Source organism: Xyrauchen texanus, chromosome 8, assembly GCF_025860055.1.
Source record: "Xyrauchen texanus isolate HMW12.3.18 chromosome 8, RBS_HiC_50CHRs, whole genome shotgun sequence".
Taxonomy (NCBI): domain Eukaryota; kingdom Metazoa; phylum Chordata; class Actinopteri; order Cypriniformes; family Catostomidae; genus Xyrauchen; species Xyrauchen texanus.
The window spans coordinates 46,982,769-46,996,532 of record NC_068283.1 but is presented as its reverse complement, the minus strand read 5'-3'; the positions used below and the strand labels follow the sequence as shown (position 1 = coordinate 46,996,532).

Here is a 13,764-nt window from a genome sequence, read left to right as displayed (position 1 = left end):
ATACAACAGCAATTACAGGGCCAATCACAGCCATTGTAGTAAGGCAGGGGTGTCAAACTCAGTTCCTGGAGGGCCGCAGCCCTGCAGAGTTTAGTTCCAGGCCTGCTCCAAAATGCCTCCTTGTAATCTTCAAACACTCCTGAAGACCTTGATAAGCTGCTTCAGGTGTGTTTAATTAGGGTTGGAGCTAAACTCTGCTGGACTGTGGCCATCCTGGAACCGAGTTTGACACCCCTGTTAAGGGGTCATGTTATGTGGAGTACAATTTTCCTTTGTTTTTTGACAAAATTGTTTTTTGTACTATAAAATATAGGAAGTTTCAGAATTCAAAGTCAGAGTTAAACTCTTGAGGTAAGGGAAAAAGAGGCCAACTCTTGCACCTCTTGGATACGCAACTATATTCAACTCGCTATGCCTCGGACGGATCTCACCTCCACACACTGACTTTAGTTAGTCCCCGCAGGCTGATGCCTCGTTTTGTAAACTCAAAAGAAAATATTTTCCACCAAACCCATTTTAATTACCCATGACCCTGCTAGTCAGTTCATTGAGGAGGTGGATTCGTCCAAGGTCAGTGTTGGAGTGGCCCTGTCACAGTGCTCTCCCTCATTAGGAAGGATGCATTAGTGTGAATTCTTTTTACATCGGTTGACCCCCACGGAACGGAATTATGACGTCGGAAACTGGGGATTACTGGCTGTCGTGGGAGGAGGAGGCAACTTTTTGTTCCATGATTAGTTCAAACGCACGTCCTTCAGTGGGGCCATTCATCTAGGGTCGCCTGCCACCCAGGAGCTACTCATATTCAAACGCTCATTAGAAAGCGTTTCTGGTGGCCATCGCTTGCGTGAGATGTTTGCCCCATTTGTGTGACCAATAAAACTTTGTGAAACACCGAAGCCTTGCTTCTCCAACTGCTGTCCGTGCCTTCGAGACCGTGGTCGCACATTGTCATGGATATTTTGGCAACACAGTCGTTTTGAGTGTAGTGGACTGGTTCTCGAGGGCGGCTAACTTCATTCCCCTCCTCAAATTACCTTCAGCGAAGGAGACAGCGGTAGCAGTCATTAAATCACATCCTCCATATTCATGGCCTCCCGGTTTACATGGTTTCTGACAGAGGCCCCCAGTTTGTGTCTTGTTTTTGGGCAGAGCTATGCTGACAGCTGGGGTGACAGGTAGTTTGTCACCTGGGATTCATCACCAGACAAATTGTCAAGCGGAATGAGCGAACCAAGAATTAGTGAAGTCCCTGCTGTGTATGGCCTCCCGTAACCCATCTTCTTGTAGCGAGAATTTGGTTTGGGTTGAGTATGCTCATAGCTCATTTGCCTTGGCATCTATGGGGTTGTTACCCTTCCAGTGTAGCCTCGGCTACCAGCCCCCTCTGTTCCCCGCTCAAGAGCCCAATGGTCAGGTTCCATCCGTTCATGCATTTTTGCAGAGGTTTCCTCAATTTCTTCATGCAATTTGGGAGATTTATCTGGGCTTTGCTTGCACCTCACCAGCCTCTAAGGACCTCGTTGGATGAGCTTGTATATAGGTTGGCTGCTGGTTGATTGAGGTGTGCTTACCTGTCTGCTTGAATTCACCCCCATCATTTGGTGCCCAAGACTGTGGAGGATGATTCCTCGATTTCTGCCTGTGTCTTGGGAAGATTTGTGTGGCTGTGTTAAGAATTAACCAATCACATTCAAACTCATGTTGAATAGAAGTCATTACACACCTGCCATCATTTAAAGTGACTCTGATTAATCACAAATAAAGTTCAGCTGTTCTAGTAGGAGTTTCCTGACATTTTCTTAGTTGCATCTCAGAGCAAAAGCCATGGTCCGCAGAGAGCTTCCAAAGCATCAGAGGGATCACATTGTTGAAAGATATCAGTCAGGAGAAGGGTACAAAAGAATTTCCAAAGCATTAGATATACCATGGAACATAGTGAAGACAGTCATCATCAAGTGGAAAAAATATGACACAACAGAGACATTACCAAGAACTGGACAACCCTCCAAAACTGATGAAAAGACAAGAAGAAAACTGGTCAGGGAGGCTTCCAAGAGGCCTACAGCAACATTAAAGGAACTGCAGGAATTTCTGGCAAGTCCTGGCTGTGTGCTACATGTGACAACTATCTCCTGTATTCTTCATATGAATTTGCTATGGGGTAGGGTGGCAAGACGGAAGCCTTTTCTTACACAGAAAAACATCCAAGCCTGGCTGAAGTTTGCAAAAACAAACATCAAGTCTCACAAAAGCACGTGGGAAAATGTGTTATGGTCTGATGAAACCAAGGTTGAACTTTTTGGCCATAATTCCAAAAGGAATGTTTGGAGAAAATACAACACTGCACATCACCCAAAGAACACCATACCCACAGTGAAGCATGGTGGTGGCAGCATCATGCTTTGGGGCTGTTTTTCTTCAACTGGAACTGGCCTTAGGATGGAGGGAATTATGAACAGTTCCAAATACCAGGCAATTTTGGCACAAAACCTTCAGGCGTCCGTTAGAAAGCTGAAGATGAAAAGGAAGTTCACCTTTCAGCATGACAATGACCCAAAGCACACATCCAAATCCACAAAAGCATGGCTTCACCAGAAGAAGATTAACGGTTTGGAATGGCCCAGCCAGAGCCCAGACCTGAATCCAATTGAACAACTGTGGGGTGATCTGAAGAGGGCTGTGCACAGGAGATGTCCTCGCAATCTGACAGATTTTGAGCTTTTTTGCAAAGAAGAGTGGGCAAATATTGCCACGTCAGGATGTGCCATGCTAATAGACTCCTACCCAAAAAGGTAATAAAAATCAAAAGGTGGCAATCAAAATCAAAAGTGCTGTAATAAAATCAAAAGGTGCTTCAACAAAGTATTAGTTTAAGGGTGTACACACTTATACAACCAGGTTATTGTGTTTTTTTTATTTTTCCCCATCAAAGATTTCAGTTTGTTTTTCAATTGAATTGTTCACATTATAGGTCACATTAAAGGTTGAAAAAGTTCTGACATGATTTATCTTTGTCTCATTCTTTTACATCACAACAGGGGTATGTAGACTTTTTATATCCACTGTATATCTATCTAGATATACAGTATATATATATATATATATATATATATATATATATATATATATATATATATATATATATATATATATATTAATAATGACCCTTTTAAACACCACATCTCATCAGCAAATCTTTGAGCAGCTTATGTCTTTTGCAATTGGACAGACAATATCTCACTAAAGTCCACAGTCCTGTTTCTCAGATCTCTCTTACCTGCACAAACTGAATATGATCATCAGTGTGTAAAAACTGCTGTATCTCAGTGTCTCTTCTCCTCAGATCATCAATCTCCTGAACCAGGTGCTCCAAGAGTTCTTCAGCTCGACTCACTGCAGCCTTTTCCTGATCTCTGATCAGCTGTGTCACCTCAGAGCGCCTTCTCTAAATGGATGAGATCAACTCAGTGAAGATCAGCTCACAGTCATCCACTGCTGTCTGCGCAGAGCGCTGGTAAAACACACAAGTTACTGTTAAAACACAAACAAACTACTGATAGTCCAGCAGTTGATCATCTCCAAACTCACCTTGTGAAACATCATAGCCTCTCTCAGCTCCTGAACATCTTTCTCTTTATCCTTGATTCTCTGTTGGAGTTTACTCTGCGTTTCCTTCAAATCTCTCTGTATGAAACACAAATATGGATAAACATGAGAAATGTTACATAAGAATAAATGATGCGATAAATTGCTGCATGACTCCAGTTTTGTCTTATGGCCATCAACACACACACACACACACACACACACACACACACACACACAAGAAACTAAATAACCTGTAATGAGTTTCCAATAGGGAAGTGTACCTGTTTCTCAGTTATCTCTGCTGCTGCTGATATAATGTCGTGGTTCTTGTGTTCATCCACCATACACAGCATACAAATACACTTCTTGTCTGTTCGACAGTACATTTCCAGCATTTTATCATGTAGAGGGCAGATCATCTCCTGGAGTCGTCCAGTGGGATCAATCAAGCTGTGTCTCTTACTCTTGAAGAGATTTTCATGTTGTTCTAGATGATTCTGACAGTAAGAGTTGAGACACACCAGACAGGACTTGACGGCTTTCTGTTTTATTCCAGTACAGACGTCACACTTCACATCTGCAGGACCAGCGTAACAGGGAGTCTCTTGGATTCTCGTGTCCTTCAGTTTCTCCACCATCTCAGCAATCACCACATTTTTACATAAAACAGGTCTTGTAGTGAAGGTCTGTCTGCACTGAGGGCATTTGTATATCCCTGTATTATGATCTTCATTAAAGCAGTCTGTAATACAGCTCATACAGTAACTGTGTCCACAGGGAATGGTCACTGGATCCTTCAGGAGATCCAAACACACCGGACAACAGAACTGATCCTGAGCCACTGAAATACTGGATCCTGCCATTTCACTGTATGTACACACTGACAGAAACATTGCACATTAGTTCATTAGTGCACTATGCTGCATGTTTTAACAAATCTGACATCAACATTATCTTATGCCACAGTTGCAACAACATTAATTACAGCACAAAAACATGTAATTAATATGTGAGTGCTGGCCTAAGCCACTATAACATGAGCGCACAGTAAAGTTATTATCATAAACTAAAACGAAAACGAAATGTGATTTTTTCCCCCGTAAACTTCAACATAATCAACATAATTGGAAAAACTGAAAGTAGACTAAAATAAATTTTCATGTGCTTGGAGTCTTCTCTCATCACACAGGCCACTCTATCGAATGCCTTTTCTTGATCTAGGGATACAATTCCCAAATCAATATAATTATTTATATTATAATCTATAACATCTCTCATTAAAAATAAATTATCCTTAATACATCTTTTTTATACAATAGGATTTATCTTTTCCAATTAAAACTTTCATATAATAGTTTAATCTATTAGCAAGGCATACAAAATCTTAAAAAATCTTGTAACCTGTATTCAGCAAGGCTACAGGTCTCCAGTTCTTGAGAAGAGTCAGATCACCCTTTTTTGGTAAAAGGGAGAATGCTAGTCTACAACTAAGAGGGAGGGATTCTATTTTGATTGAACATAAAATAATTTAATAATAGTCTTTCCCAATAATGCTCCAAAAATGTTTATAGAACACAGAAGGAAGTCTATCCAATCCAAGGGCTTTCCCTGATGATAGCTCCTGCACAGTTTGAGTCACTTCTTCAAACTCAAGTAAATTGTCAGTTTGCAAATTGCAGTATACAGCTTGGAATAGAAATCAACAAAATAGTTCCTCATTGCATTTGGTTCAGATATTAACACACCATCATTCTTCAAATATAACATTTGTTTTTCTTGACAGACCTTATGCTCTAAATTAAAGAAAAAAAAGTTGTTGGGCCATCAATATCCTTAATATGAGTAAAACGGGCCCTAACAAGAGCACCTTTAACCTTTTCTTGCAAAAATAATTTTTAATTGCAACTTCCTATCAGTAATAACACTTATTAAATCAGGCTTTTTATTCTCAATTTCAGAAATCACTTTTACCAGATTTTGAATCACATTTTCAATCCTTTTTGAGGAATTATATGTATATAGAAGACAAACAAACCTTAATTTGTGTTTTTCCAATTTCCCACCACTGTATAACATCTCTAAACTCACTCTTATGAGTTTGCCATGTTTTCCAAAACCAATTAAAAATTTGCACAAACAAAAAACATCTTTTAGAAGTTTCTTATTCAAATGCCAATAAGACCCTCTTTTATGATGCTTTGACAATACATAGTCAGTAGCAATCTTATGATCTGAGATAATATTTGGGCTTTTGGCTAGATTACGCACTCTATTCATTGAATTATTGAAAATATTAAATCTATCCAGCCTTGCTGCAACATTCACCCATGTATATTGTTTAACAGTTGGGATTTTTGCTCTCCACACTTCATTAAGATTTAATGCATTAATAACATCACTCAGGGCAACTGATGATTGATAATGTGGTTCTTCAGCATTTCTATCAATAGTATAATCTAAAGTACCTTTAAAATCTCCTCCCATCACAATGATCTCCTTATAACTATTTTTTAGTTTTTAAAACCTGACACATTTTCCTAAAAAGTTTCACTCTTTTAGACCCTCCATTAGGAGCATAAATATTCACAAAAATGTTCACAAGCCCAGTTCTACATCATTATCTCCATCACTGTGGGTCTCCTGAAGGGAAGTTACTCCAACATTTTTAATCTTAATTCTGAAAGTAAAACTTGTTTGTTTCTGTCTCCAAGTCCATTTACGTTTAAGGATCCTATACACAAAACACAGGAAAGATAAAGGAACAAAAGACAAAAATTCAGCTGTAAGGCCATCATATTTATTTATTCTTCCCTCTAATTGGCCTCTCTTTCGCCATCTTTTCCCCGTCTTATCGCTGTTATATGCTTTTTCAATCGAAACCTTTTCTTTTGTGATAAATCAGTAAAATCACAATTATTCCTGGCCCATGAAACCGAAACATTTCTCTACATACGAAAAAAAACAAATCAGTAACATCAACCTTCTTCCCCTTTGTTTCATCAAGAAACATGAATCTGCTCCACCGCATACAGATCTTGAGTATATTCAGACCCATCAGACGAGTAATGATCATCCCTCATCCTGACTCAAGTCATCAAAACACACTTCACTATCCACACACTTTATTTTTTTTTTAAGCCTACATTGCCACTGAAACTAGGCTGTTCATTATCTACAATAACATCAGTTTTATCAGCAGTTATCTCCTCATTATGCTCCCTTTCCTCACCGCCTCTATGACGATATCCTCATCCTGGTCTGCTGCTCTTCCACAAAGTTCCCATTCTGTCCTTCCATCTGACTCTCTATTTCTCCATATCTCTTGTGACCAATATCACCACACTGAAAACATCGCAAACTATCAGTACTCGCATAAATCATATACACTCACTCTAAAACAAACAGCAAACCACTTACAAAATTAATAATTAAAATAAACAAGGAAAGAAAAATAAAGAGATAGAAAAAAGGAAACAAGAAATTACGAATAAACAATCAGAGAGAGAGAGAGAGAGAGAGAGAGAGAGAGAGAGAGAGAGAGACTGTTTCAGTCCATGCCACATCAGTTAAACAAATAAAAGTGTGTTAAACAAACGGGGAAACCCATAAACACTCACACAGTGTACTTTATATTCTCATCTAAAGTCTAATAAATAAAAATGTTCCTTGCGTTTCTGATGAGATCTGTCAAAATAACTCATCTTACTTCCGTTCTTCCGGGCAAAAGTGAAACTAAAAGTAGTCGAGAACAAAAACAGGCATAATCATAATCTAATAACCTGTAAACACAGCGATACACTTTAATAAACACACTATATATAATAAATAAAATGACAGATATGCTCACAAAGTTTCATTATAACTCCAGTTTTCAAATATAAACTCACCTGTGTTTAAAAAAACTGTTCTTCAGAGTTTTGCGTGTGTTTAGTAAATAGTTTGTTTAATTCAGATAATAACCGATTAATTTATTAATCTCTTTAAAACAACACAAATGGAGATATTTCCATCTGCAGCCCCGCAGCGTCACACACACGTCTCACGACACACAATCCACGCCCACACGTCTCAAGCCGGAAGTGAAGGGGAACCATATTTGGTTTCCGGCGGATCTGGTTTTATTAGACGTCACGCAACCTTCAGTGTTGTAGCGTGATTTTCTTTTGTTAGATGTAATACGAGCTATTTTAAAACGGATTTTGATCGAATTTATATGTACAATATTTAATAACAATACCTCCATCCATCCAACCATCGTCAACCGCTTATCCTGTGTACAGGGTCGCGGGGGGGGCTGGAGCCTATCCCAGCTAACATTGGGCGAAAGGCGGGGGACACCCTGGACAGGTCGCCAGTTAATAACAATACCTGAATGACTAAAAATACATAATCTGATTATTTATTGATATTCATTTTTATTAATGTATTTAACTAATGTAATATCGCATAGTATATTCCAATTGACCGTAGGATATTCTGAGATATTTAGTTTATTCATTTTGAAATGCTTAAAGAAACAGAGAATGGACATTTAATGTCAAATATACTTTATATTTTGAAATTCAAAATAAACATTAAAGAAAAAAGTGCAACTCTTATAAAAGACATTTCAACAATATAAGGTATCATTTAAATGATCATTTGAAACTTAAACAGAAGTACACTTTTAACACAAATAATAAATAGCAAATAATCAACTTAATACTCTTTAAAATAACAGTTTACTCTCATTTTGTCATGGCATTCAGACAAAAAAGTCTCCATGTCTCCCCTGACTGTAAAGCAACATGTCAATGCCTCTCTGTAACCTTCCACTTGTTTCAGGAGTTTTGGAAGGCCATTTCCTTGTCCTGAACACATGTCTGTTAGCATGAATCCATTTTACAGCCAATTTCGAGTGTCTGATTATGCAGAGTTCCTTCACTAGAAAAAGGTAAAGAATAATACAAATTTTAATATTTTATATAAATGTAATATTTGCAACAACACATATACTGACAAATACCTCACAGCTGCTTGGTGTAGCTTTTAGTCTTTGGAGGTTTTCTGTCCTGTAAGATAATAGTTTTTGGTTTAAATTGTGTTGGTTGGAATAGGGTGCAATTTAGTGCGAGCTGGAGGAAAATAAGAAAAGAAAACCCCAAAGTTCTCCAGGAGAATTAGTGCCATGATGGGCTCCTTATATTTGGCAGGTCATGCTTTAAGAAAGAAATATAGAGAAATCTTGGTTGCTTAATAAACTTTAAAAACCTTTTTAACCCTTGACTGAGAGTGTTCTTGCAAGGAGGGAAAGAATCTTTGACCATTTTTCCATGACAGGCTCCCAAGACAACGTGTAGAGCATACTGATAAACAAAACAAAAAAATCATTTTTATTTTTATTAACGTTTGTTAATGTTTTACTCAGATATTAGAGCAAGATAGATGGTAATGCCAATGTTTTGGAATCCCAGAAGAAACAAACATATCCTGCATTGGTTGTTCTGTGTGTTTCCGGTCAATGTCGTTTTTTACGTTTTTTTTTTATTTATAAGGATGCTGCAAATTGGGCCTCTTTTTTTAATGACGGGCCAAACACAAACCCTGCCTGAAGAAAGTGTGTGGTGTGGTCACCGTTTCACTGGTTGGTATTGGAACTTCTTTCACGGCTGGTGTGGTCACGTTTCATTGGTTGATATTGGGACTTCTTTCACGGCTGGTGTGGTCACGTTTCATTGGTTGGTATTGGGACTTCTTTCACGGCTGGTGTGGTCACGTTTCATTGGTTTCTATTGGGACTTCTTTCACAGCTGGTGTGGTCACGTTTCATTGGTTGATATTGATGCTTCTTTCACAGCTGGTGTGGTCACCGATTCATTGGTTTGTATTGGGACTTCTTCACAGCTGGTGTGGTCACGTTTCATTGGTTTCTATTGGGACTTCTTTCACAGCTGGTGTGGTCACCGTTTCATTGGTTTGTATTGGGACTTCTTCACAGCTGGTGTGGTCACGTTTCATTGGTTTCTATTGGGACTTCTTTCACAGCTGGTGTGGTCACCGTTTCACTGGTTGGTATTGGAACTTCTTTCACGGCTGGTGTGGTCACGTTTCATTGGTTGATATTGGGACTTCTTTCACGGCTGGTGTGGTCACGTTTCATTGGTTGGTATTGGGACTTCTTTCACGGCTGGTGTGGTCACCGTTTCATTGGTTGGTATTGGGACTTCTTTCACGGCTTGTGTGGTCACGATTCACTGGTTGATATTGGGACTTCTTTCACGGCTGGTGTGGTCACCGTTTCATTGGTTGGTATTGGGACTTCTTTTACGGCTGGTGTGGTCACGTTTAATTGGTTTGTATTGGGGCTTCTTTCACGGCTGGTGTGGTCACGTTTCATTGGTTTGTATTGGGGCTTCTTTCATGGCTGGTGTGGTCACCGTTTCATTGGTTTCTATTGGGACTTCTTTCACAGCTGGTGTGGTCACGTTTCATTGGTTGATATTGATGCTTCTTTCACGGCTGGTGTGGTCACCGTTTCACTGGTTGATATTGATGCTTCTTTCACAGCTGGTGTGGTCACCGATTCATTGGTTTGTATTGGGACTTCTTCACAGCTGGTGTGGTCACGTTTCATTGGTTTCTATTGGGACTTATTTCACAGCTGGTGTGGTCACCGTTTCATTGGTTTGTATTGGGACTTCTTTCACAGCTGGTGTGGTCACGTTTCATTGGTTGGTATTGGGGCTTCTTTCACGGCTGGTGTGGTCACCGTTTCACTGGTTGGTATTGGGGCTTCTTTCACGGCTTGTGTGGTCACCGTTTCACTGGTTGATATTGATGCTTTTTTCACAGCTGGTGTGGTCACCGTATCATTGGTTGGTATTGGGGCTTCTTTCACGGCTGGTGTGGTCACGTTTCACTGGTTGATATTGGGACTTCTTTCACGGCTGGTGTGGTCACCATTTCACTGGTTGGTATTGGGACTTCTTTCATGGCTGGTGTGGTCAACGTATCATTGGTTGGTACTGAGGCTTCTTTCACAGCTGGTGTGGTCACCATTTCATTGGTTGGTATTGGGACTTCTTTCACGGCTGGTGTGGTCACAGTTTCATTGTATTGGAACTTCTTTCATGGCTGGTGTGGTCACCGTATCATTGGTTGGTATTGGGGCTTCTTTCACAGCTGGTGTGGTCAACGTATCATTGGTTGGTATTGGGGCTTCTTTCACAGCTGGTGTGGTCAACGTATCATTGGTTGGTACGTTTCACTGGTTGGTATTGGGGCTTCCTTCATGGCTGGTGTTGTCACCATTTCACTGGTTGGTATTGGGACTTCTTTCATGGCTGGTGTGGTCAACATATCATTGGTTGGTATTGGGGCTTCTTTCACAGCTGGTGTGGTCAACGTATCATTGGTTGGTACGTTTCACTGGTTGGTATTGGGCTTCCTTCATGGCTGGTGTGGTCACCATTTCACTGGTTGGTATTGGGGCTTCCTTCATGGCTGGTGTGGTCACCATTTCACTGGTTGGTATTGGGGCTTCCTTCATGGCTGGTGTGGTCACCATTTCACTGGTTGGTATTGGGACTTCTTTCATGGCTGGTGTGGTCAACGTATCATTGGTTGGTACTGGGGCTTCTTTCACAGCTGGTGTGGTCACCATTTCATTGGTTGGTATTGGGACTTCTTTCACGGCTGGTGTGGTCACCGTTTCATTGGTTGGTATTGGGACTTCTTTCACGGCTGGTGTGGTCACCGTTTCATTGGTTGGTATTGGGACTTCTTTCACGGCTGGTGTGGTCACCGTTTCATTGGTTGGTATTGGGACTTCTTTTACGGCTGGTGTGGTCACGTTTCATTGGTTTGTATTGGGGCTTCTTTCACGGCTGGTGTGGTCACGTTTCATTGGTTTGTATTGGGACTTCTTTCACAGCTGGTGTGGTCACGTTTCATTGGTTGATATTGATGCTTCTTTCACGGCTGGTGTGGTCACCGTTTCACTGGTTGATATTGATGCTTCTTTCACAGCTGGTGTGGTCACCGATTCATTGGTTTGTATTGGGACTTCTTCACAGCTGGTGTGGTCACGTTTCATTGGTTTCTATTGGGACTTCTTTCACAGCTGGTGTGGTCACCGTTTCATTGGTTTGTATTGGGACTTCTTCACAGCTGGTGTGGTCACGTTTCATTGGTTTCTATTGGGACTTCTTTCACAGCTGGTGTGGTCACGTTTCATTGGTTGGTATTGGGGCTTCTTTCACGGCTGGTGTGGTCACCGTTTCACTGGTTGGTATTGGGGCTTCTTTCACGGCTTGTGTGGTCACCGTTTCACTGGTTGATATTGATGCTTTTTTCACAGCTGGTGTGGTCACCGTTTCACTGGTTGGTATTGGGGCTTCTTTCACGGCTTGTGTGGTCACCGTTTCACTGGTTGATATTGATGCTTTTTTCACAGCTGGTGTGGTCACCGTATCATTGGTTGGTATTGGGGCTTCTTTCACGGCTGGTGTGGTCACGTTTCACTGGTTGATATTGGGACTTCTTTCACGGCTGGTGTGGTCACCATTTCACTGGTTGGTATTGGGACTTCTTTCATGGCTGGTGTGGTCAACGTATCATTGGTTGGTACTGGGGCTTCTTTCACAGCTGGTGTGGTCACCATTTCATTGGTTGGTATTGGGACTTCTTTCACGGCTGGTGTGGTCACAGTTTCATTGTATTGGAACTTCTTTCATGGCTGGTGTGGTCACCATTTCACTGGTTGGTATTGGGACTTCTTTCATGGCTGGTGTGGTCAACGTATCATTGGTTGGTATTGGGGCTTCTTTCACAGCTGGTGTGGTCAACGTATCATTGGTTGGTACGTTTCACTGGTTGGTATTGGGGCTTCCTTCATGGCTGGTGTGGTCACCATTTCACTGGTTGGTATTGGGGCTTCCTTCATGGCTGGTGTGGTCACCATTTCACTGGTTGGTATTGGGACTTCTTTCATGGCTGGTGTGGTCAACGTATCATTGGTTGGTATTGGGGCTTCTTTCACAGCTGGTGTGGTCAACGTATCATTGGTTGGTACGTTTCACTGGTTGGTATTGGGGCTTCCTTCATGGCTGGTGTGGTCACCATTTCACTGGTTGGTATTGGGGCTTCCTTCATGGCTGGTGTGGTCACCATTTCACTGGTTGGTATTGGGACTTCTTTCATGGCTGGTGTGGTCAACGTATCATTGGTTGGTACTGGGGCTTCTTTCACAGCTGGTGTGGTCACCATTTCATTGGTTGGTATTGGGACTTCTTTCACGGCTGGTGTGGTCACCGTTTCATTGGTTGGTATTGGGACTTATTTCACGGCTGGTGTGGTCACCGTATCATTGGTTGGTACTGGGGCTTCTTTCACGGCTGGTGTGGTCACCGTATAATTGGTTGGTATTGGGGCTTCTTTCACAGCTGGTGTGGTCAACGTATCATTGGTTGGTACGTTTCACTGGTTGGTATTGGGGCTTCTTTCACAGCTGGTGTGGTCACCGTTTCACTGGTTGGATGTTTGTGTGAACTGCGGACAAGGGAAGGATTTGTTTTGTGTTCCTAATTTGTAAGTCATTTAGGATAAAAGCATCTGCTAAATGTAATGGTAAATAACTTGTGCCACTTCATTCTTTCTAATGGGAGCCATCTAAAAGCCACTTCTAAAGCTCTACCTATCAAACTTATTATTTTGCACAAATTTCATTCACCCATCAGAGATGAGACTTGTGATACAGTTGTTAGTACTGCACTTATGCAGTCGTCTCTCTTCACTGCAGCAGTTCATGCATCCATTTGGTTACTTTTTCAGAAATCTACAAACAATTTCCATTAGTTCCAGACATCCAGAGCACATTGTTCCACCAAACAACAGGTCCACATTTTAGTAATGACATTTTATGACATTCGTGTTAAGTGTAAGTTACGTTAATTATGTTTAAGACACTCTGAATTAAGCACCTCCTGTTTTTTGAATGAGGGTGCGTTCCATACAAGAGTGATCATCCCTATGCCCTATTCCCTTTGAAGACTTTACCATCGTCCATTGTGAGAGCTTTGAAAGGCTCAAAGGTGTGGGGCTCTAAAATAATGGTCATTCAGAACTCACTTTTGAATGGAAATTCTGTTTAATGGGATATTACATCATGACTATTTGATTGTTCTCCTTCAAAGT

At 41.0% G+C, this 13,764-nt stretch overlaps 1 protein-coding gene across 5 annotated transcripts in view; it reads right to left on the bottom strand.

The window, feature by feature from the left end:
* LOC127648302 (tripartite motif-containing protein 16-like) overlaps positions 1-13,764 on the bottom strand; it is a 94,673-nt gene that overhangs the window by 22,691 nt on the left and 58,218 nt on the right. The window contains exons 1-4 of one of the 5 annotated variants that reach the window (XM_052132951.1): positions 7,479-7,636; positions 3,873-4,471; positions 3,592-3,687; positions 3,281-3,448 (exon numbers count right to left, since the gene is read on the bottom strand). The exons of the other annotated variants lie outside the window; for them this stretch is intronic. Coding sequence (XP_051988911.1) covers positions 3,281-3,448; positions 3,592-3,687; positions 3,873-4,454 — 846 coding nt within the window. The 5' untranslated portion in view covers positions 4,455-4,471; positions 7,479-7,636. Of the gene's footprint in view, positions 1-3,280; positions 3,449-3,591; positions 3,688-3,872; positions 4,472-7,478; positions 7,637-13,764 lie in introns of those variants that run through there. 5 annotated transcript variants of the gene reach the window in all.